This window comes from Mesocricetus auratus, unplaced genomic scaffold, assembly GCF_017639785.1.
Source record: "Mesocricetus auratus isolate SY011 unplaced genomic scaffold, BCM_Maur_2.0 Super-Scaffold_100707, whole genome shotgun sequence".
In the NCBI taxonomy this organism is placed as follows: Eukaryota; Metazoa; Chordata; class Mammalia; order Rodentia; family Cricetidae; genus Mesocricetus; species Mesocricetus auratus.
In genome coordinates this window covers 7,568,022-7,592,597 of record NW_024429269.1, presented here as the reverse complement: position 1 = coordinate 7,592,597, position 24,576 = coordinate 7,568,022, and the positions used below count along the sequence as shown (strand labels likewise).

Genomic DNA, 24,576 nt, shown 5'->3' with positions numbered 1-24,576 from the left:
AAATGAAGTGTGACTTGAAGGTGCCCTCCTTCTGCTGTCTGGTGTGTGTGTGTGTGTGTGTGTGTGTGTGTGTGTGTGTGTGTGTCAGAGCTTCACAGACAGTTCAGCTGGATAGATTTGTGAATGCATTCATAGATCACATAAAAGTGTCACAAGTACCTTGCTTAATGATGAAGCTCCCCAGCTGAACATGGTGTGGCAAAGCTTTTCTGAAATCCATTTTCTGGTCACCACTCTAGGTAAGGCCACACCCCCTCTGTGTAGTGTGAGTGAAGGTTCTGACTGTGCCTCCTATACCCTGTTGAGTTTCTGTGTTTTATTTAATGTCAGATTTCCAAGTCTTTTGCCTAAGCTAAAACACAAAGATACGGCATTTTCATTCATCTTGCTGTTCTCTAAGAGCCCTGAGCTGGTGAGTATCCAGCCAGGACTAGTCTACCCTTCCTTAGAAGCCCAACTGTTTCCCAGCAGCAAGAAACATGAGGTGGAGACTGTGTCAGCAGTTTGTGAGTGACAGGTGAACCCCTTGTGCAAGCCAACACCCCATCCTCCCTAAGACTTTGTCCCGTGCTTGTGTGCTCTGTGCCCTTGCTGAGTTTTTGGATTTAGCTTTTACTTAATTTTCCATAGTTTTTGCTAACTACTGAAAGGTCATCATGCCAGGCACTTTTTTTTGTGTCACCCCTCTTAGTTCCCTGTAACAAGGGTCTCTGTTTCTATAAAGAAACTTAGCCAAGATCCACACCCTTCCACTGCTGCCTCCCTGCAAGAATTCCGACCCAACTGATCTATAGATCATGGGGTGTGACATAAGCCTTGAGGGCTCCCCCCCCTTCCTGTGTCGTCTGCTTTTTTCAGTGTTGCAACCCAGCTCTTCCCATTGCCATTTAGAGTCCCATTTGCCCTGTGTACCTGTAGAGGAACCCTCCTTCTTCTGGCTTCCTCTGAGCACTTTGCACTCCATGGCAAAGCCTCTCGCTTCCTTCCACATGTAGCAGCAGTGAGTAATCGCAGTGACCCTAGCAGAAAGACTGGCCAAAGCCCTGGCTCCTACACACCCTTGTGCTCTGACTACAGGCCCTCTACAAACAAGCTCAGCTTTATTTTGATGTCTCTATGGCCAAGAGCAGTTTGCAGAGATAACTGACAGCCTTCTAAAGATCAGATAAGAGGAAAAATTGGAGATAAATGAGTCAGTTCTCAGGAAACTGAAACTCCCAAGTGACTCACAGAGCCAAGGTCTAGAAGCCCGCAAGGCCTGACCTTAAGCTGATTAAAATTCATTTACTACTTAGCAGTTCTGAAGATCTTTATAGGGACAAAAATGCATTCACTTTACCATAATAATTCTGAATCATCTCTTCTAACTCATTAGATATTATTTATGTTCATAAAAACAAACCAAAGGATTATGGCTTAGACTCCCAAAGGTTACCCCAAGGAGATTAATAAAAGTAATCAACTCAGATATTTACTCTTCTTTAAAAGACTTCTTAGGACCAGACACGGAAGACTCCCAGCACGGAAACAGACACTGGATCACACTATCCACCTAGACTTGGGTTCACACCATCTACCCAGAGACAGGTTTACACTATCCATACAGACATTGGTTCACACCAGACACAGGTTCATAGCTCCCTCCCAGACTCAGGTTCACACCATCCTTCCAGACACAGTTTTTAACACCATCCATGTAGATACTGGTTCATACCACCCACCCAGACACAGGTTCACACCATCCACCCAGACACAGGTTCACACCATCCATATCCACACACAGGCTCACACCATCCTCCAAGACATGAGTTCACACTGTCCTCTCAAACACCACCAGGTCACACCACCCCCCATCCCCCAGAGCATCATGCAGACCTCTCAGTTTGCAACATCTCCCTGAAATGGAACCAGGGCTCTTTGGGGAAAATGACTGATGCTAGGCTTAGAGCAGGGAAGACTTTGGAAATGATCTAGGAGGATCTTTGGTGCGACAAAATGAGTATGCCCAAAAGCACACTCAGGAGCAGCAAGTGTGTCATAAGCAGTGAGCTTGCTGACACAGAGCCCTCAGTGGCCAGAACCAGGAATCTGAGCACCTTCGTCAGTAGTGCCATGGCAGGGTAAAACCCAGACCCTCAAGTATGGATCTGTCTGTCCACACTGACGGGTGGACAGACAGTGCAGACAGGTCCCCTGGAGGAGTCTCAGCATGTGTGCAGCTTTTCGGGAGAGGGCACCATCCCTCCCCCAACTTGAGTCTGTGGTGCAAACCTACTCAACCCCACATTCCGTGGAGAGGCACAGGTGGAACTTTAACCACAAATTTGGCAAATAGCGTTGGGGGATGGCTGACGGTGACAAGTTGTGAGGGCACTGTGTCCCTAATGAGGAGAGATGTGCTCCCCATGACACTTCTACCCCAAGTCACATTCTCAGTTTACCATGACTAGATCAGATAATCCAAACTGTGAAATCATTTGCCTGATGCCTGGATAGCACTCAGCAAAACTGTTAAGGTTGCAGATAAGGAGGGACATAGGAGCCTGTAGAGAGAGACCAGTGTATGCTCTGGGTGGGACTCGGGTCAGAAAGAGGCCCTAGATAAAAACTGAGATGATGAAAAGCACACATTTCATCAGTCACACTTGGTATTGGCCTTTTAGTTATAACCAATATGCTGACCATCAGGGAGCTCGCTTGCTGTGGACCGTATGGGGGCTCTGTACATCACAGATTTTAGTAAATATTGATGGCCTACTCATGATTAGACTGAGGCCGTGATATGGGGCCAAAATTGTCTGCATTCTGGAAGCCATTCCCGCTGTAGCAGGGCAGGAGAGTAGAGCTCTGCACACAGGTTAGGTTAGAGTAATGTGATAGAAATGCAGCTGGAAGGAGTAGACACCCGGCTCGCAGAGCTGTGCGGACACTGTGGAGACTTTGGGCACTTATTGAGGACTGAAAGGAGCCACGGTGTTCCAAGGCAGACTTAGTTCTGATAGTATCCCTTGACTGTCAAGGGCAGATGCCTAAGCGGAGGGCAGTGGTGAAGGTTAAGTTAAATAAACCCCTGGCTGTTGGAGAATGGACACTTGGGAGGAAGGAAATAAACTGAAAAATATTCATGAAATAGACTCAGTGTGGCCTGGGATTTGACATTGCGGTGAGGGGGTGAGATGCCATGGTGACTTTTTTTTTTAAACCTCCAGGCTTTAACCTCAGAGAGATCATCTTGTTGTTAGGGCAACTGAGAACTGTGGGATTTAGTTGGGCCAGCAGAGTCTAATGTATAGGCAATACGATGGAGGCAAAGAAGCCAACACCAGGTCTGTGGTTCAGTCACAGGGAAGAAGTCAGAGCAAGTAGCGCCAACATAGAGGATTAAATTCCTGTGTTGCTGAAGGAACCCAGGTGGAAATGGCTCTCAGCCACCCTTCTGTGAAATCAGTGCTGGCGACGGTGGGAACCTACTTTTCCAGAAGTCAGGTTCTCCCAGTTACACAGCTCCTGCTGACAAGATGGCACATTTTCTCAAATTGGTGCAAGACGTTTAGTTTGCTTTAAAAGTCTGATGCCTTACCAAGGCATCATCCAGGTATTGAACATTGGAGTTTTTTGTTGTTGTTGTTTTGTCTTGTTTTTTGATAACACAGTTATTAACCTAACATAACGAAATATGCTTATTGTTTGACTTTGCTGCTGGTGTAGTTTGTACAAGACAAATATGATGACAGTCAAGGAGCCATAAGTCCTGTCTGTCAGCAGAAATACAGCTGATGTCTGAAGTAGGAAAGTCTAAATAAACAGTCATTATTCAACACCAGCTTGATTGATTTTTTTTCCCTGTTGTCGAAATGTATGCATGGCTATTTAGGAAAGGCATTCTTACATGGTTTTTAGTACTGAAAATTAGTAGTTATTATTTCCAGTTTTTAAAACATGATTAACTTTTAATCATGCAGTCTGATTAATCCCCAAATACTGGCATTGTGGCAGGAAGCTGGCAGGCTCAGTAGGTATATGCTGCCTTTGGATGGTTATTATTCTGAAGTTTATTTTTAATGCCTGTTTGCTTTTTAAATTTTTAATCAAGTGGAATTTTCAAGAAGATAAGCATTAACATATGATAGGTTCTACCTGTCTGAGCCAGCATCTGTGCCCTCAGGGACAGCAGATTCAGCAGACGCCAGAACATGCTCAGAAACCCTGGGCCTGGGCTCCTGAGTGCAGGCCCTGAAGTATGTTTTAGCGACTTAGGAAACCCCCTCACATGGAGATTAAACATGAAGAGGTAGATGATTTTAGTGATAGTGGTTTTGTTTTTCACCTAGGTCTTAATGTGTAGTCTAAGTTGACCTGGAGGTAGTCCTACCTCCGGAGTGCTGGGAATGCAGGTGTCCAATCCCATGTCTGGCTAGGATAAGGGGCTTTTTAAGAATTCTAGAAGTATATCGTTCGGATGACTTGTGATAGGTTGTTCAGAAGTTTCCATAGACTCTGTGTTTCTCTCTGTAGTGAGAGAGTCCTCTCCTATCTCTAAACCACCTTACCCTGTTTACTTCTGACTTAATGTTAATGTATATTAGTTCACAAAATCGGCTTATTTTTGTCTCTGCCCTCAGTAAAGTCTGAGCTCTCTGAGTTCTGAACTGGCATCGTGTTCCTAGTCATATCTACAGCTCTATGGTAGGGTTCCGTAACCTCCAGTGGGGAATTGTTAAATGTATGACTTTAAAGTTTGAATATTTAATGTCCCCATAGGCTCCTGTTTGCATGCTTGTTTGCTGGTGCTATCCGGGGAGCTTCAGGAAGTAGACCACAGGGAGTGGTTCTTTGCAGGGATAGTGCAGACCCTGGTTTTTTCTGTTTTCTGTATCTTGTAGTGAACAGCTCTCCTCCAGCACCTACTCCTACCATTGTCCTGTCTAAGTGCAAGGGGTAAGCAACTGCAAACTGAATCTTGGAACTGACACTGATGAGTGGGAACCATGTCTCCCAGGTGCACTGAGCACTATTAAGGTGGTAACATTTGTTGGAAGTCACTGTTAGTGTTAATAAAAGGTTCTGTCCCTTTGTATTGTAAGTGTCCCTTCTGATGTTCGTTTTCTGTAAACAAGAAAAATATGTCGAGGGATTGGGCAGTTTGACTGTCAGTAGCAGGTGTTGGACTCTCCTTTGCTGCCCTGCTGCCTACAGCAAAAGAACTGTCATGCAGACACAAGCACCAGCCGTGAACAGTCCACAGACACTTTGAGAGAACTTCAGCCAGGGCTGTTTGGAAAGTTTGTGCTAGCTATTTTGCTATTACAACCCTGATGAATTCTAGTTTACCCTGCAGCCATTTCCATCTAGGCCAGAGAGGGAGCTCTTCCCTTAATGTAAGGAAAGGATGGTGATTGGTGCTAAGAGGCAACACTGAGTTTGAGCCAAAACAAATGTCTGTGGTTGGTGCAAACAGCCCTTGGCATGTATGTGAGAGGCTGCTGGGACTCACGGCCTGGGGCAGCTGGAGTACTCTCTGCTCAGGCTCACCTGCCCTCTGCCCTCCTCTGGCCTTCACCTCCAGCCTGGCCTTCACCTCCCTCCACCTGCTTGCCCCTTCAGCCCACACACCGTTATTGCCCCTCCCTGCACTTGGTCCTCTTTTGATCAGTCTTATCAAAAAGTGGAGACCTGAAGTGGATGCTGCCGTTTGGTTCTTAAAGGGCTGTGTGTTCTTTTCTTTGTAGGTCTCTGCACAGAATGCCACCGAGTTATTAGTTGTACACAGCCAGTCTTCCACAGGGCATAGTAACATAGAACAGTCTTTCCATTTATAATTCTTTTAATGGAAAACCACCAAGTTGTTCTAGTAACTTAGTGGAACTGTTTAAGAAATAAACATCAAAGTATTAATAGAAAACTCAATAGGAATTCAGAGATAAAACTGCTGCTTGAGCGCTTTGTGCTTTGACAGTGCAGGGCAAAAGAAGCCCTGAAATGTTCTGACCTCTTCACAGATCAAAAACTAAAGCCACCTCTCTCCAGAAGCTGGTAGAACAGCTTTTTCTTACACTACCACTAGCCAGAGCCTCTACTATCCTTGATACTTTTTGTTGGCTTTATTGTGAGTTTGGGGGGTTGTGAGGCATGCCGGTTACTTTTTGTCAGCTTGACACTAACTAGAGTCACCTGGGAAGAGGGAACCTCAACTGATAATTGCTGCCATTGGACTGGGCTGTGGTGGGAGGGCATTTTCTTGATTGATAATTGATATTGAGAACCACTGCTCCATTGGCAAGTTGGGTATTACGTGAATGGGCCTGACTTTATATGTTATTTGGTCTTTTTCCCCTTGCAGCTTTTTCTTTGTTCTGTCTGTTTAGTGTTTTATTATGTGCCATGTTCGGGGGTTCTTTTCTGGTCCTGTCTGTTTAGTGTTTTGATTATTATGTGTCATGTTCGGGAGTTCTTTTCTGGTCCTGTCTGTTTGGTGGTTTGTATGCTTCTTGTACCTTGATATGCTTCTCCTCCTTTAGATTGGAGAAATTTTCTTCTATGATTTTGTTTAAAAATATTTTCCATGCTTTTGACCTGGGTTTCTTCTTCTTCCTCTAATCCTATTGTTTGTAGCTTTGATCTTTCCATAGTGTCCCAGGTTTTTGGATATTTTGTGAGTGGATATTTTGTAGGTTTGAAATTTTGACTGAGGTGTTCAGTTCTTCTACCTTGTCTTCAACACGTGACATTCTCTCTTCATTCCTTTACTATGTTGGTGGGGCTTGCCTCTGAGGTTTTATATGGCATGCTTAGTTTTTCATTTCTAGTTTTATTTCAGCTCAGGTTTCGTTAGTGATTTTTATGGTTTGTTAAATTCTACGTTTGTGTCTTGAAATGCTTTTATTGTTTCACTCAGTTGTTTTTATTTTCAGTCTTCATTAAAGAAAGCCTTTTTTCATATTTTCTTTAACGGCGTTGAACATATTCATCATGGCTGTATTGAAGCCATTGTCATGTGTTTCAGTTTTCACTGCCTATCACAATAGGGTTGCTGACTTCTGGAGGAGGCTATTGTCTCGGTTGTTCACATTTGTGCTGGAGTCTAAGCATCTGGACTTACTATGTTTGAAGTGTTTCTTGGTATAATAAGCAGTCTTATTTTTGTTGGGGGGGGGAGTTCTGTTCTTTGGTTGCTGTTGCCCACTCTGGATCCTAGCCAAGTATAGCAGCTTTGGGGTCCCTAGATCCCAGCCAAGTGTGGCGATTTAGGGTCTCTGGGTTCCAGCCAAGTGTGGTGGTGTAGGATACCTGAGTCCTAGCCAAGTGTGGTATTTTGGGGGGTCCCTGGTAGAGAGCAAATCGTTGAAAGGAGTTATAAAGGAATGGAGGTGTACTAGTAGGAAGGGCTAAGAGGAGTGGCAAGAAAGAACTAGGGGAGCCTTAGGCTTGCACCAAGAGCACAAGTCCCAGGAGAATGGAGGTAGGCTGGGAGGAGGGGCAGCAGGCAGGCTGAGACACTGAAATGGAGGACAAGAAGGAGGATGAAGGTTTCCTGCCTGAGTCACAGCCTAGTTTAGCAGCTGTGGTAGAGAGAGGGTCTGTGCGTTGGTGCAATCACAAAGGAATGAAGATGGGTAGAATTTGGAAAGGCTGAAAGGGTTCACCAGGAATAACTAAGAGACCCTGAGTTGGAACCAAGAGCAGCTATGTTTTTGAAACAGGGTCTCACTCTATAGCCTCCTTCCTCACCTTCTCAAGGACCAGGATTGCAAGGGTGAGCCTCTTTGGCCTTAATGTTCAAGTGAGGGAAGTTAGGCAATTTTATTTTATTTCATTTCATGTTGAGAATTGAACTTGAGGCCTTGCACTTGCTAGGCAAGTGTGCCAATGATCTGCACTTCCAGACCCAGATGACATCTCTTTTGCTAGGAAGGACTAGGAAAATCCTCTGGTAACGTAACTTTTAAGTAGGCAGAGTTTTAACTATTAGTTTTGAACTTAAAATGTTTCCCAGACTGCTTCTGAACTTGTGGGTCCGAGAGATCTTCCTGCCTCACCCTCCAAGTAACGGGACTATATGAGTGTGCCATTTTGAACTTCTTACCTGTAAACGCTCTGTAAACTGTTAAATGTATTTCAGTGTAATTCCTGTGCCCACAGAGTGGGACAGTATTTATCAATGCCTATGGGGCCAACCTCCAGGTAGCACAGAGCTTGAAGGAAAATCTACAGTGTTGGCACATACTAGACTTTCTATCTGAGGGGGTTAGGGAAAAAGACACTCACACAATTCTCCTATGGTCTCTTTCCCTCTACAGCTCATATACCCCAATAAAATCTTTCAGGCAATGTAGGAGTCACAAAGGGGGTGGGGGAAGAGTTACATTCCATTTCTCAAGTGATTATAGATAAAAGATTAAAAACAGAGTCATCCTGACAGCTCACATGCAAATATATCTAAGTAACTTGTCACAGAATAATAATAGATCATGAGCAAGCAAGGAGCATTCTTTTTTTTTTTCTCAGTAAACTCTTATTGGCAGACTGCAAATTGTGGTTATAAAGAAGGAATCTATCTTGAAAGGTAATCTTATAAGAAATTTTAAAGGAGTCATAAACCTAAACTAATGAAGAGCCCAAGAAAAATTTTAAAAAATGTGTACTTATAACCTATACTTCTGAGTGTACTAGGATTGATAGCCACTTCGACCTTTTACTTTGTATTCTTCCAGGCAGGGGAAAGACAATTCAAACTAACCCATGACTATGTAAACGTTTTGTTCAAAACTCTGTAATCATAAGTTATAAATCCTGGATTCCCCTCAGACCCAGAGGTGCCCAGAGAGTGCTAAGTCTTGGGACACAGAGATGCCCAGAATGTTATAAATCCTCTAGTTGAGACTCAAGTCAACATCCCTGAGATATCATAAATCTATTAGCTTCAGCTCAAGTCAGCACTTCCAAGATACTGTGGCACTATGATCTCAAAATGTACTTTCTGCCCTATATGTAACCTTTAACTATAGAAAGAAACTTGTAGCCCTTTCCCCGAGCTCTACAGAGTCGAATTATTCTCTGTAGCCCTTACTAGACAGAATTTCTTTCCTTGCCATGTTTTTGGATGAAAAAAATGCTTCTGTTTCCAGACTTCGGTGTTCTACTTCCTGTTATTTACACAATTCCAGGACCCAACACTTTAGTACATTAAAAAAAAAAAACAGCTAAATTTTGAATCTTCAGGGTACATACCCATATCAGAAAATTGAGGTCAGGAATGGGTACAAGGAAATCATTTGTCATCTAACCACAACCAGGCTATTTTGTATTTATGACCCTAGCCTAATGAATCAGATAGCTCAGTTATGTGTCCTTGTAAACTTTAAATTGTTTTCCTGGGGTTGTTTATCTTGAAAACCATTAGCAAGGTATCTGACCTAACCTAAAGTTATCTTGTAGTTTTGTTTCAGCTAATGGTGCACACCGAAACACGTGACTGCATCTTTCAGCATTAAGAGCATTAGAGTCAGCCTGGCTCCTGGACTCAAATGTTTTCCTTAGTAATTAACATAAGCTGTGATCTAAAGTAGCAGCTTAAGTGGAACTCATAGACCTTAGCTGTGAAACATATCCTTGTATTTATTTTTATTCACCAAAACTCTGTATAAGCTATCATTATCAATTAGGCAATACAGCTTAGGGAAGGTTCATCTTCTTGACCATCCACAGATAAAAATGCTCAGTAGATTGAAATGTTTCCATAAGATAAACATACTACATTACAGGCAGTGGGGATCTCCCCACATCTTCTCACACGTGCCAGATATCAGGGAGAAATTTCAGTAGCAAACATGTAAAGGCACAGCAGAAGCAAAAGACAGTCCTGGGTCTACAGTCCTGTGGCCTTGCAGAAACAAGATTAGCCCATCAGAGTTTCCTCCCTGTGGGCTGACACCTCGAACTTCATACCTGATGCTCCTCTGATATGGCCACCAGCAAGTACTGTTTATAAAACAGCACTACAGAAGAGATAGAGGAAAGACCATAGACTCACAGGCAGATCACTGCTCTTGCTCTCTAGCTTCCTGTCGCGCCGTCAAACAGCTCATACTAAACCTAGAGCGTTAGAAGCACCTGCCCAGGTGACTTCAGATCTGCTGCACTGTGTTTTCAGCGATACTTTGGAAGCAGATTTGCTCCCCAGGGAAGGTAATGAGGACGTAATCAGAATGCATTATGTATGGACAGCATCCTGGCTCTGCCTTATGTGGCACATAGGTTGCAGAAATAGATGTGATGAAGTCTGGACACTGGCCTGGTCCTTCGGGACTAGTCAGTAGTACAGTCAGTGGTTCTTGGTTTACCTTGAGTGTGGAGTGGTCGCAGCATCGGCTGATTTAGTGCCCTTCTTCTGCCTTCCTGAAAGTACACCCTCATTCCTGTCTTCAACCCATTTGTCACTTCCTAGTTTTAATGGTTTCGATAGTTTCTTCTGAATTATAGAAGCTGTTATTTTTCTATCTGTTCTATAAATTTGTCCAAACCTTTCTATGTGTAACATTTCAGAAAAGTGTTTGGGGGTTTAGCTTATCTCAAAATTGAGATACCCCCAATAAAGTAGCTTCTGGTGGGCTGGAGAAATGGCTCGCCCTTAAAGGCTAGGCACACAACTACGAATATCTTCTGGCAAGCAGACTCAACCAGAAAAATATACCAATAAATATACCAATGGTTCTATTTTTTTTAATTGTGTCCTCTGTAAAGAATGTAAGTGCTAGACATTATGGTACACATCTATAATCCCAGCACTTAAGAGGCTAAGACAGAAGACTTGCCAATTCCAGGCCAGTCTAGACTACATCCTGAAATTCTCTCTCAGAAATATGTGAATAGGGTTGGTTAGATGGCTCAAGTGGGTAAAGGCACTTCCCATGTACACCTGGTACCTGAGTTCAGTACCCTGAACCCACATAAAGGTGGAAGGAAAGAACCAACTTCACACAGTTGTCCTTTGACCTCTACATGTGTGCCATGGTGCACACACCCACACAATAGTAGTAAATACATTGTTAAAACATGGTTAGATGCATGTACCTTTTCAGACTAGCACATAGATAATATATTTCAGTGCTATGATTACTTACTGGGAATATCATAAAACATTAACAGTAGTCTGCATATATGATGTTAACTATGTGTATGTATACATGTTTGTGAATGTATACATGTTCATTTATGCAAAAGTGTTGAGGGCATACATGGGAGGGGGCTTGCTAGAAGTCGTTGTCAAGTGTCTTCCTTTTTCACATCTCCACCTTACTTTTTGAGACAGGACTTTTCACCAAATCGGCTGTCAAGTCCCAAGGATCCTAATGTGCTCATCTGTCCAGTACTGGGGTATACAAACCCATCCCTCTACACCAGGTTTTATATGGGTGCTGGGGATTAAACTCAGGTCTTCATGCTTTTGTGATAAGCATTGTACCAACTGGGGCATCTCTTTAGCCCCCAGTTGGTATTATGTTAGGAGTTGAGACAGGCGCTCTCTCTCTCTCTCTCTCTCTCTCTCTCTCTCTCTCTCTCTCTCTCTCTCTCTCTCTCTCTCTCTCTCTCTCTCTCACACACACACACACACACACACACACACACACACACAGAGAGAGAGATCCACTTGCCTCTCCCTCCTGAGTACTGGGATTAAAGGTGTTTACCACTGTGCCCAGTTCCCAAATATCATTCTTAATATGAGGTTGGGACTATGCATTATGAACAGTAATATTAGAAAAGCAGGTGTCATTTGCCTGGGGCTCTGATTGGAGTCCTGGTTTTCATGCCCAGGCCTGGAGCTTCTGAGTGGACTGATGCTGGGGCTAGCACCAACAGAATCCATGAGACATTTGCCTACAACAGAGTACTTAGCACTTAGAGTGTAGCTAACGCATTGAAACTTGGCATCTGGAGAGCTGGCTCAGCAGCTAAGAGCAAATACTGCTCTTGCAGAAAACCTAAGTTTGTGTCCCAGCACTCACGTCAGGTGGTTCACAGCTGCCTATAAGCCAGCCCAGGGAACCTGACACCTCCAACCTCCTCAGGCACCTGAACTCATGTGCACATACACAAATATAATTAAAAATAAAATAATTATTTTTAAAAATTGAAGGTAACATTTGCTAGCCACCTTCTGTTGGAAATGTTGCTACAGAGCATCAGAATAAGAAAATGTCCTCCAACAGTCATCACAGACTATCTTCTAGCATATGAGTCCTTTAAATATCGAAAGGGAAGGAAGCTTCTAGGTGTGGTGCAGCATTAATGATAATGAATTTAGGTTGTGAAATTGGCGTCATGCACATGTTTGACGCTAAGGTGAGGATTCCATTAAAATGATAATGCACGAGTATGCTGATTTTTCAAGCATTAGTGCTTTCTATTGGATCTTAGCAAATAATCTGACTTTATGTTTTTAGAGTTGAATGTATAGGAGAGAGTTGCAAAAGTAGCAAAGGTGATGAGGACAGTAGCAAACTACAGCTGAAAGTTTGTGTCCAGGGTCTCTGAAGTGCCGAGTATTGTGAGCATTGTATGTATTGTTTAATCCTTTGAACAGTTCGGGATGCTCAGTAACTCACTTGCCTGAGGTCAGTTGGTAGCAAGGACAGAACTTGGATTTCGACTGGAGCGCTGACTCACCTTGCGTGGGCTGGTAATTCCTTCAGCGTCTTTTTCAGGTTATACCAGGCAATCCTTGCCTTGGAAGTCGTTCCCTTCATGTTCCACTGTATTTTTCCTCTCATTCCTTTCTAATTTTTGGTGATTTAACTCCCTCATCAGAAATACACTGACACTGAAAAAGATGCCAATGAGCTAGCTCTCCGAGACCAGAAAGGATACACCTCTCTTGCCATACCAACTGGGAAATGACCTTACAGTAAAACCAGATCTGCCAAGTGTGGATGCAGGATGTGGTTCCTGAAGCATGCTCACTGGTGGAAAACTCCTTGTCTTGAAGAGCATTTGCCCAGGAGTAAGTGAAGACACATGTCATGACAGCAGACCTAGAGTTGGGAACACTGGGATTATGACATAGTTTTGGTAATAAAGGTAGATGGCAGCCCAGCATAATAGCCAAGTAAATAGAAGCTTTCCTTTTTGCTTATTCAGTTATTTACCCAGCATAGCTCAGACATACCTGAGAGCTTTGTAGAAGGAAAAAAATGAAAGAGAGCACCTGCATTCTCCAGGCTGAGGCCTCACTTTTGTTACGGGTGCTGAGCTTTTTAAGAGGGTGTGTCTTTATTTTATGTGTGGGCATGTTGGCCTCAGGAAGACATTGAGCTTCAAAAGGCAAAATGTTTTGTAACCCAGAAATGTAATTGTGAGCAGATTATTATATCTGATGATGAAATGAGAGCCAGCTAGTGTGCACATAGCACGTGCAGGGTTATGCTTCCTTTGAGAGAAGTTCAGAGGCCCTCTCTACTTGAACACAGCCAGTAACTCACGGAGATGCAGCCTGTTTGAACAGGGACAGATGCTAATCAGCCTAGGAACAGGCCAGTTCTTCAGTTCAAAGGAAGAGAGGAACTTGACTTGCTGGCAGTTTACATGCTGGTGACGGTCTGATTTCCTCAGGAGCTGATGGTAGATAGTGGGGATCCACCTTCAGCCAAAAGTGTGGGTAGCCACCGCCTTATAGCAAGGAAGAACTTCAAAGTGGGGAAGGTAAGCCACACAGTTGCCCCAGGCTTGGGAGAGACAGACTTGGAATGGGAATTCCAATCTCATAAAAGTCACTAAACAGCTCTTAGGCGTCAGGCAGCCTTTGTAGCTGTAGTTCCCAATTGGTCTGAACTGAGTTTGGCACATATAATTATTTTGGCATAAAAAGTAGCCATTAAGTACTACGGAGGACCTTTAGAGTTAGCCATGGTGTTGAGGGTGGATGTTCAGACCTCCTCATGAGTTCCTGAGTCTTTTTAAGGTCATCTGCTTTTCTGAAATGTTGGGTTGGCGTTTCAGCCCAGACCACCACATCGGATGAACAGTGCGCTGCATTGTAGTACTTCTGATCTCTCCTCTTTCAACTGTGGTCAGGAATACATAATATAAAATTGGCTGTGTGTGTTTGTGGGATGAGGTGCCAGAGGCCAGTATTAGGTGCCTTCATCAGTAATTATCCATCTCAGTTTTTGAGACAGGGTCTGTCACTAATCCTGAAACTTAGCAGTTCAGAAAGGCTGGCTAGCCAGTGAGTTCCAAGGACCCACCTGTCTCTTCTCCAGCCTTTTATGTGGACACTGAGGACTTGAACATGTGTCCTCATGCTGTACCACCTGAGTGTCTTCCCAGCCCCAAACCATTTCACCTTACTATGTTCAATAGCATAGTATTTACAAGATTGTGTGATTATCCCTGGTGTCCATTTCTAGAATTTTCCTATCATCCATTTTTGTGTTTAAGAAACCTTTTCTTATTGTAATAGCAGGTCATCAATTGGGGTGACTTTAGCAACATCTTTTTACTTACCTTATTAAGCACTTACCTATCTTTAGATAGCAAGAAGCAGAAAAAAGTAAAATAAGCAATGATCTGTGAGCTGGATAATTAGCTTGTGGCTATAAGTTTTGTGGTAGTAACCTAAATATTTAATCACAGAGCAGTATCCTGAAATTCAGCTTGTGCAAAAATAATGAGCAGCTTCATCCATCAACTCCTGAACTGGGAAGAAGGTTTTCAGACCCCTGAGGCTGAGGGTTACTGTTACAGTTATTAAGCATTTTCCTGCATTGAACACAACCTTATTTAATCCGTGTGACAGTCTAGTAAAATAGGTGACCTTAAGCCAGTTTTCTAAGCTTCAAGGCTATTAAACTTTGGCATTTTTGCTTTTCCTTGGATTGCTTTTGGCAGGACAGAGGCTTAGGGACATTAGATGCCTGGTCCAAAGGCCTTTAACCAGTTGCTTAACAAAGGCTAACTGTTTACCAGATGCTCTCTGTCCTGTCAGAATAAATTGCTTTTTTAAGAGACCTCCAAAGTATACTTAGAAACAGAAGAATTATTTTCTCTCTGCTCCTCTTTCATATGCTTCAAAAAAGATGCCCACATAGAAGAAAAGTAGAGTGGCATCTTAAGTTACTGAGTACCACGGGAAGCCAGCTAATGTCCCATTCTGCCCCAAACCCAAGCTTGTACAGTGCCTCTGTAGTTATGTGGTAGTTCCTGTGTTGATTTTCATAACTGGCCTGCAGGCCTAACAGGTCATTTCCTTTTGGAGCTTGAGGCTCCTATCAGTTCACCAGATTGTCCCTAAGTAAGTGACAGCGTAAGTAGGAACTGGTCTGCTGGAATTGAACCAGCTGAGGTGGAAGTGCCCCGGCTGTTTGTCCTGGCAGTCTTGGCCTCTGAATACTGCCTCTCCTGGCTGGTGTCAGGCCATCGGAGCTCCAGAGCCTTCTGTCTCCTGGGAGTGCATGTCTACCCACAAACTACTCCTGTACCTACAAAGCCCACAAACAAAAAATGTCCTTGCCTGACTTGATAAGCGAAGAACCAATTCTAGGAGGACCCACGGACTGTGGACACAACACTGCCCCATGTCTTCCTGGACTAAGCATGACTGTCTCCTGCTGCTCTCTGGCCACTTTCTACCCTACCTTGACCAGAAATGTCTGTGTCCCTACAGGGGTGGGGGTGAGGTAGAGAACAGAGCTTAGCCTTCAGAACTTGCTCACCTGTCACCTGGACCTTCCTCCTCACAGAAAGGCAGCATCTCTTGAGTGAAAATTGCCCTTCTCTGCATGCAGACCCTGCTCAACTGTTAGCCCTAAATTCCTCTAAGCCCCCTAGACTTCATCAGCTCTTGTAAATAGCTTGTGAACTAACCTTTTTATTAGCTGGCAATCTTCGTGACAGACTCAACTCTGACTTCCTAAAGAAAAATAGGTGTTTGGGGAACCATGCAGAAGAAGCTATAGGAGCAAGTGGAGAAGTGAAAACTCGCTCAGGGAAGAGCAGTGGAGCACCTGGTATGATCTCAAAGATGCCTCAGGACTGCCCAGATGGCTTGGGTCTAGGCATCTTTAGTCCCTGTCTCAGCTCAGGCTCCTTCTGGAAGCCCATAGGGAGGGGAGAGGTGTGTGGGGCTTGATGTTTTGGCAGAGAGAGAGCACCCATTTCTGGAGACTCTGGCTCCTATGCAGTGACCATCCACTCTCTACTGAGCATCATCGCTGTTGAATACCCAAGGCATTCCCTCAGGCCCCCAGTGTCTGTGCTCACCAGTGGGCCTTCCCATGAGGTGGTGACTCCCTCCGGCTCCTGCTGGACTGAGGTTTGCTTGTTCACACACAGAACAAGCAGTGGGCACAGGAAAGAACCACACAAGAAGTATTTCTGAGCTTTCGTGCTCAAGTCACCCAAACACGGCTCTCCTGCTCTTCCTGCTCATTGGTCCATCTCCTGCTTTTCTAAATAACACTGTTCAGTCCTTACACAGAGCCACCTCGTCTCTACAGCCTGTGTGTCTAACTTTCCCAGTTCCCGCTGGCCTGCCCATTCCAATCCCTGCACAGATTTTTAGGCATTTTCATGGAAATCTGTTTGGTCATTTTAGGTGTATTTTTAGCTACCTTGTCCTTGTTCTGGGAACTTGGTATTTGATGTCCCAAACAACTCTAGTTTTTTTCTGATGATGATTGTTTCCTGTTGTTCTTGGGAAGCCTTTTTGTGGTTTAAATAGATGTGCATTTTCAAGGACAGCCGCCAGCTGAGGATAGCTGTGTCTCATTTTCAGGTTTAATGTCCTCTTCTGGTCTCTGGGGCTAGCCATTCTATACTTGAGCAAGATACAGACCCTAGAACACTAGTTTTGAGGCAGGGTCTGGGGACCCAGGATCAAGCATTTGTGTTTCTTAAACTAGGCATGTAGCTCATGGTAGATTTCTTGCCTAGGATCCAAGGGCCCTGTATCAACTAATCCAGCACTATGAAAACAAAAGGTAGTAATAAGTTACACTTCTGATAGGTTTCCAGATTAACACCAGCAAGATTGGTCTCAACTTTTTAAACCCATTATTCTTATAAGAAAGTCTCAGGATTTTTATATATAATGTCTTCCTAATAAATAGTAGGTGTCTTCTTTGTTAGTCTTTAGTTCACATTGGGTTCTCTGGCATAAATATCAAAAAAAGAATGAACAAGTGGATGGAAAACCCCTTACAAAGGTTCTCTTTATAGTGTCTTCATTGATCCTCCTTTGTCTTTCTTCACTGAACTTCTGCTGAACACAACCACACATTTATGTTATTGGACATCTTTGTTTGGTGTTGAACAATCTATGAACTAGATTCAAAGGAGAGATGTAACTCTTTAACTTCTTTTTCAAAGGCTTAAAGGAATTCTAATGTTTTTAATTGCCGGTAATCCCCTGCATTCTCTAACCTATACACAAACCATTTCACCCCAGGCACTTAGTAGAGGAGCCAGAGCAAGGCTCTGTCTCTGCAGGGCTGGCTGTTCAGAAGCATACACATGCCAGCTGCCAGGCAGCTGCTTTCAGCCGTGTTTGCAAATAGACGCATTAGCTGCGTGCCCAGAAGGGCAGGCATTCTAGGACCTAAAGCGTGCAGGCCACTGTGTTGGTGTTTTCAAGGTCTGGCTAGATGGCATATGTGCTGTATTGTACAGTCACAGTGTGTACTTACGCATGTGCTCGGACATACGCTGTATGCCTCGTCCTGGAGCAAATAAGGACTTTTCTGGGGAAAATATAGATGCATGTTTAAGTAGCATTCCCCTAAGCACATAAGGCTTCTGTTGCAAGGACTTGTCACAGATACATGAGGCCACCCAGAAAATACTACAGGCTGAGAACTATTAGGTGCTTTTCCTTCCTATGAACAAGACAGCCCTAACCACAAACAAGCATTCAACATGTGCCCTGATAGGATGAGGCCTTGGCTTATGGACTGTCCATCCTAGTCTCCTGAATGTTTCGTTGTGGCCATTACCAGCCTGCTGCTCTGCCAGCACAAAGCAGCTTTTTCTGTCTGTGTCTCCTTTGAGGCAGTCACAGCTGACTGCTCATAGTGTGCTAAGAGCAGCAGTGTGATAACTGGGTGTGCTGACTAGCAACAGTGGGTTTGTTGTATGTAGGGTCATGTGCAGCGTTAAGAAGTTGTAAGCGCCCAGGATTTCTCCACACATTTGTCACATCAAGGGTGCTGATTGTCTAAACATGGCCTTTTAGGATAGTTATCGTCTCACAGAATCAGAGAACATGAAAACTGTATTTTAGTACCTAAAGAACATGGTCTGGACTCAAACTCCCAGGGTTCAAGAAACCAACAAGACCCATGAAAGCTGGGTGACCTCTTCTCTGGTTGGGATATCTGTTTCTGGTAGGTGGTCAGCCTTGAAACCATAGACACACAACAAAAACAGACTCAGCAGGTTCTGTTGATATATGTTTGTACATACAGATGCACATATATATGTATAACAAATATAATAAAAGGAGACTAACAACTTGAGAGTGGGGGCACATGGGAGAGGTTTGGGCTGGTGACTGGGAGGAGCTGGAAGGAGGGGAAATGATGCAATTCTATTTCAATTAAAAACATTAAAAATAAAATACACTTTAAAAAAGAGCCAGGAGATTAATGCTCTTAACACTATGCATGGCACTCAGTGCCCACTCCATTTTGAATGACTGTTCGCTTGCAAGCCCATTCGTTCTACATCATCTACCGCTGTGAACCAGCCCTCCCCACCTCTGCTCTTTCTAGCCCAGTGTCAGCAGTCACTTAGAGAGTGGCACAAGGTACATTTTGGAAACCTGCCTCTGCAACAATCAGTTCTGGAATCCATTTGATACCATAATTTATTTAGTTAGGCCCAGAATAGTTGCTCTATTTCAAGGTTGTCAAGGTAGTAAAATTAGACCAGCAAGAATGCAGGTGTTCTGGCTTATACTGTCTTTTGTTGGCCAATTTACCTCTCTGGTAAAATGAGGAAAAGAAATTGAAACATGCTCACCTAATGGCTTATTGGATATTGCTTGACCCCAAAGATGGGCAGGCACATGAGACTCAAGGTCCTAGTTTTCCTTTTCTGCACTGATGGGTGCACACTGTGTGTCTGAATGCAGTTTTGACTTATTTTCTTGCCATTGTCATTTTCTCTTTTCAGTTGTGAGCACAGTGCTTACTTGTTTGTATCTATATCCCCCATGGTGGTTTCCACAGAGTACGGTGTTGTCAGTGCTGCTCAACCCAGAGTCTCCTAGAAACTACAGAGCTGCTGTCACTCTTTCCAAATTAAGACTTAAAGACAAATGGAACCTTTTTGACAATTTCTTTTCCAAACACAGGTGTTCCTAGAGGTTTTTAGGTAGGTAAATAGATAATATTTTAGTTTGCTTCCTGTTGCTGTGACAAAACACCAACCAAAAGCAACATAGAAAAGAAAATTTATTTCTCCTTCAGTTTGAAGTCCTTCAGGAGGCAAGTCAGGGCAGGAACTCCAGGCAGGAACCTGGAGGCAGGAACTGAAGCAGAGACCATGGAGGAGCAGAACTTACTGACTTGCTCCTCTGGTATAACTCCCAGGGATAGCACTGCTCACAGTCTGGGCTTTCCCACATCTGTCATTAATCAGGAAAGAGTCCCCACAGACTTACCTGCAGGCCAAACTGAATGTGGCACCTTTCTCAGTTGAGGGTTCCTCTGTTCACGTGACTCGAGCTTCTGTTGAGTTGACTAAAAACTAACCAGGACTGATAGATACAAGAGCCAAGTCTAGTTGTGAAGCTGTGCAGATTGGGTTTATCTTTAATTCTCTGTGTGGAATCGGTTCCTGCTGATACTTGTAGAACACTTCAGTGTGGGATTTGACCCTTTGATGGGAGCGGTTGTGTGCCCAGCAGCTCCTTCTCCTGGTCCTCCAAGTCCCAAGCTCTTCTCCACTTTTCACCTTTGACAACCACACTACCGACAAAATCATCAAACTTACAATTTCTTTTTGAGGAAACACCAAGCTGTTTTTATTTCTCTCTTGTTGCTATAGTCACCATTTGAGGCGCAGGAATGGTGTGGTTGGTATAGGCAGTTAGTTAGCACAGGACTTGTACTGGGTATCTCTGTTCCGAGGATGAGACCAGGTCACATGTATGCTGGCAGGTTGTTGAGTTGAGGTGAACCACTTCAAAGACACAGGATGGTCATGCTTACCTGTGTAGGTTGGCTCTAAATAGATGTTTTTTTCCCTCTGACCGTTACAGTCATTTAATTGTACGTAAGCAGTTATGTAATTATAGCAATGTTTCCGATATTAAAAGAAAATGTATAATAGTTGGTTGAAAGTCATGTTTAAAGATTTTCCTACAAATGGGCTGTGCATCAAGAAAGCTAGCACCCAGGGAAGACATGCGCCCTACTGTCCAGTCAGGTGGGATCTACTTACAGCACGGCCTGCATCTGGAAGGTGCTGTGCAGACCGTGCTGTCGAGTGGCCATCAGAGACCCAGGACTGTGCACTAACAGCGCAGGAGAAGAACCTGAGCATCCGCTCTCAACCATGCAAGTTTTTACTGAAAAGAAGAACATGGTTCTTTGAATTTCAGTTGTACAAATAAAGGCATCACGGCATAATTTACTGTCCATGTTTTCTCAAGGTGGAGCTATTTAAATCTACCTTTGAAATAGAATGAAAACACTTTAATCTGTAGCTGCAAATGAAAATATCGCCCTCAGACACCCAGAGTAGTTAGCAGGCTCTGCATGGTGGGGGCTGCTTTTACTTCCCTGTGTCTCACTCCACTCCACGTATGGGCGTGGCAGGGACTGCATGACTGTCTGTAGACCTGAGCCGTCCCTGCCATCAAGGTCTTCTCACTCTGACTGCAGCCCAGACAGCGCCACGTGACTCTTCTTTGCTGCTCACGAGGGCCTGTGGTTGTCCCTGCAATCGTGTCCCTCCTGTGCCCAGGGGGGTTCCTCTGGTCCCTTGCCACTCTGGTCCAAAGCCTGATTGTCCCCTAAGTCCTCTTCCCCCCTCACCTTGCACCCCTAGTCAAGCTAGTGGATACTTTTGTAGGTTCCCACTATTGTGCCTCTCCTCTCAAAGGCACACATTTGCACTAAATGTTCTTTTTTATTGGTCATTTCTAAATTACTTCTCTTTATTTTTTGAGATTATAATTGCATAATTTCCCCCTTTCCTTTCTTTCCTCCAAACCCTCCCATATACCTCTACTTACTAGGTCTCAAAATCATGATTTTTTTCATTGTTGCTACATGCCTATATGCATATATATATACATATGTATTTCTAAATATAACATGTTCAGTCTGTATAATGCTACTTGTATGTTTGTTTTCAGAGCTGACCATTTGGTATCAAATAATGGTAAAATTTTTTAGACATCTTCATTGTTCTATTCAATGAATTTAACTCATGCACATAAGTGTAACTTGAATTATCCAGACAGAGAACAAAACCATTACTCTAGAGTGTTCCCTCATGCCCTATTCCCTGTTGTGTAGGCAACTCTACCACTCAGTTTTGACTAGACTCATTTTGAACTTCACATAACAGGTTCCATCAGCTGTCTTTTGGATGAGGCACCTTTCCTCAGAGTGGGTTCTTGAGATCTTCAGAGTTCCTGCAGATCTGAGTTGTCTTCCCTTCTGGTACTGAGAGAAATCTAGAGGGACTTAGATGCAAGATTTCTGCAAAAGAACTAATACCTCGTTGGGTTTGAAGAGTGTAGGATGTACTTAAAACTCTACCAATAATCAAGCTGCCTGCGATTCTAAATTATCCTGGTCAACAGTAACTCAAAAGATTCAATCTGGTAGCGTCATTCCAAGTGGACAGCAATATCTACAGAAACAGAATTTCTTGGGAAATGCATTTGGGCCTAAGTCTCTACGCCAGGTGTTGCTTAAAGAATAAAATGCTTTAAAGTCATGAACAGTTTTAGGTCACAGGCTACCTGTGTCTTCATGTAAAGTCCTCTCATGTGAGGCTATAGGGCCAACCACAGTGTCGAGGGCTTTGGCCCTTTGTCTGCCCCTGGTGTCTCCGGGTGCTAACATTAGCCTCCTGTTGCTTTGGTTGCAGGCATGCTGCAGAAGTGCCCCTCCATCGATGACTTTGTGGATGCCCTTGTTTCTGACTTGAATCTGGACTTCGAAACTTTCTTCATGGATTCTAAATAGCAGAACATGGCTCATGCGGATAAGAAACTTATCACCAGATCCTAGAGCTATGAAACTCCATCTAATATCAGTTCACTGAGGAAATATTTTCTGACAAGCCTTAAATTGACGGAACTTGGAATAAATAATGTGTTTGAATTACACTGTGTCTCACCTGCTTGGCAGAATTTTGAGCATTTTTTTTTTTAGTCTATTTGTGAACCACAGAAGTTTCTAATTATAGAGTACCAATTCCCAGCTTGGTGACTATGTCCAGACTACACCGTTTCTGTTATCTCTAATTGAATGAGTTGGAAACTGCAGAAAGCTAAATTGTTGCGAGTCAGAACAATTTGAAGAGTTCTCAGAAAGAACACCCCTATTTTTTTTAAAGGAGGACTACCATTTCTTAAGACCTCTATTCTAATATCTTGGATAGTCAGCTACAGCAACCAAGAAGCCAAACCCAAGTATTGCCACTGACAGGCTGTCTTTCCAGGGTGTTTAGGTTCTACACCACTGGGCTCCGACTGGAAGGATTTGAACTCAGTCTTTGCTGGCTTGACTGGGAAGAGACCATTAATAGGACATGTGGTGGTCAAGTAGTGAGCACATAGGAAACCGATTCACATCTTGTCAGTCATCTCCCGGATGTTGCGAATAGGGGGAAAGAAATTATTCATGGACTTAAGGTGTCTTCCCCACCATTAAAGTCAAGCAGTTAATTGTAGCTTTTCACTCTAAAGTGGTTTCTGGTGGTACCTCTTCCTGCTTCTCACTGAGTGGCCAGTGACAACAGAAAGGAGAGTCTTCCAACCTGGGACATTCACAACACTCAGACTCTAGAAGCTTCTTACAAGCTCATCAGACCGAAAGGTGTCCTCAGTGACCTGCTGTGCTGGCCCTGCATGAAGGTGCTGACCCTTCTCACCTGCCCACATGTGCACATCGACATCTGGATTAATGGGATTAACGGGTTGGCACTCTGAGGCCCGCTTCCTATAGCTAGGATGGTGTAGTGTTGTCTGAGCCCCACTCTGAGGCTTGACACACCAGCCTAGGCAGCATCCGGGAGCCTGTTCAGAGTCTGCCAGGAGCAATCAAAGCAGGGCGGGTTGGGTGACGTTGGTGACAGAATGGACTCCAATGCCAAAGCCTGGCAGGGGTGGAGCCAAATTCCACCCTGCTTATTCTCCTTATCTGATTTGAGTACAGACGATCTGATTTTTGTAGACTTGCACTCACAGATGCCAGCTCTGTTCCGGGAAATGTCCTGGGAGTTATCAAGCTGCTGTCAGCTGCAGAGCCAAATAAAGAGGTGCTGTAACAGTCTCTATGGTGTCCCCTGGGTGCTAACTCCCTGTGTATTCATCAGTGCTACTTTTACCAGAAGCTTGGACTAGTCAGGAGAGTTGAGGCAGATTGGGAAAGCAAGGATAGGCCCCTTTAAGAGGGCTGTTTCTGATTCCTGGAGGACTTGGCAACTGCTACAGCTACTAACTCAGGGAAGGGAAGGGAAGGAATTTAGGGATGGGAGCATTCTGGGGTCTTATAAAATGTCCCCTGAGCCCACTTGGTTCTCTGAGGCTGTCATTTCACTTCCTTTGGTCTTTCCTACAAACAGTTCTGTGTCCATCTCACAGAATAAGCATTGGTACCCCAGACAATCATCCCTCATCCCACAGTCTCCACAGCTATGGGGTCTCAACTAGGATTTGAAGACCCACCCAAAAACGATGTGACCCACCAAAGTCATGATGGAGGACTCTAGATGGATGACTGACAGACAAATCCAGCATTCCAGCCAACCTCATGGAAGGAGAGGACCTCTGGCTGCGATTAGCATAACCAAGTCCCCCAACCAGTACCTCTTCGTTTCTTTGGGGACTGGTAAAAGTAGGGAGCCTGATCTTTGGGGAGTCTAATGGCTTTGAACTCATAAAGCTAAACAGAGCTACCACACTCTCCACTAATTGGAGGAACCAGCTTAAAATTCATACTTCCCCTCCCAAAGTAAGGTTTAGGCCACCATCCTAGAGGAGATAGTACACTGCTGGGGAGCTCTCATAATATCTGATTGATCTTTTTTGTTTTCATAGTGCTTGGGCAACGTGTGTCTCTCTGTGTGTGTGTGTGTGTGTGTGTGTGTGTGTGTGTGTGTGTGTGTGTGTGTTTGAGAAATCTCCACACTGATTTCCATAGTGGCTGCACCAATTTGCAATCCCATTCACAATGGATAAGCTTCCCTTCCCACACCCTCACCAGAATTTTTAATTTAAATTAGAAATAATCTTATTTTACATATCAATCCCAATTCCCTCTCCCTCCTATCATTCCATTCCCCACTGGCCTCCCTCTCCCCCCTCTCCCCCCACTTCTCATTCACTCCTCAGAGAGA

At 44.0% G+C, this 24,576-nt stretch overlaps 1 protein-coding gene across 1 annotated transcript in view; it reads left to right on the top strand.

Annotated features, from left to right (window-relative positions):
* Positions 1 to 23,510, top strand: part of LOC101825843 (mitochondrial intermediate peptidase) — a 114,813-nt gene extending 91,303 nt beyond the window's left edge. Inside the window, exon 19 of the mRNA XM_005075291.4 lies at positions 22,102 to 23,510. Coding sequence (XP_005075348.1) covers positions 22,102 to 22,199 — 98 coding nt within the window. The 3' untranslated portion in view covers positions 22,200 to 23,510. The remainder of the gene's footprint in view (positions 1 to 22,101) is intronic.
* The last annotated feature ends 1,066 nt before the right edge of the window (positions 23,511 to 24,576 follow it).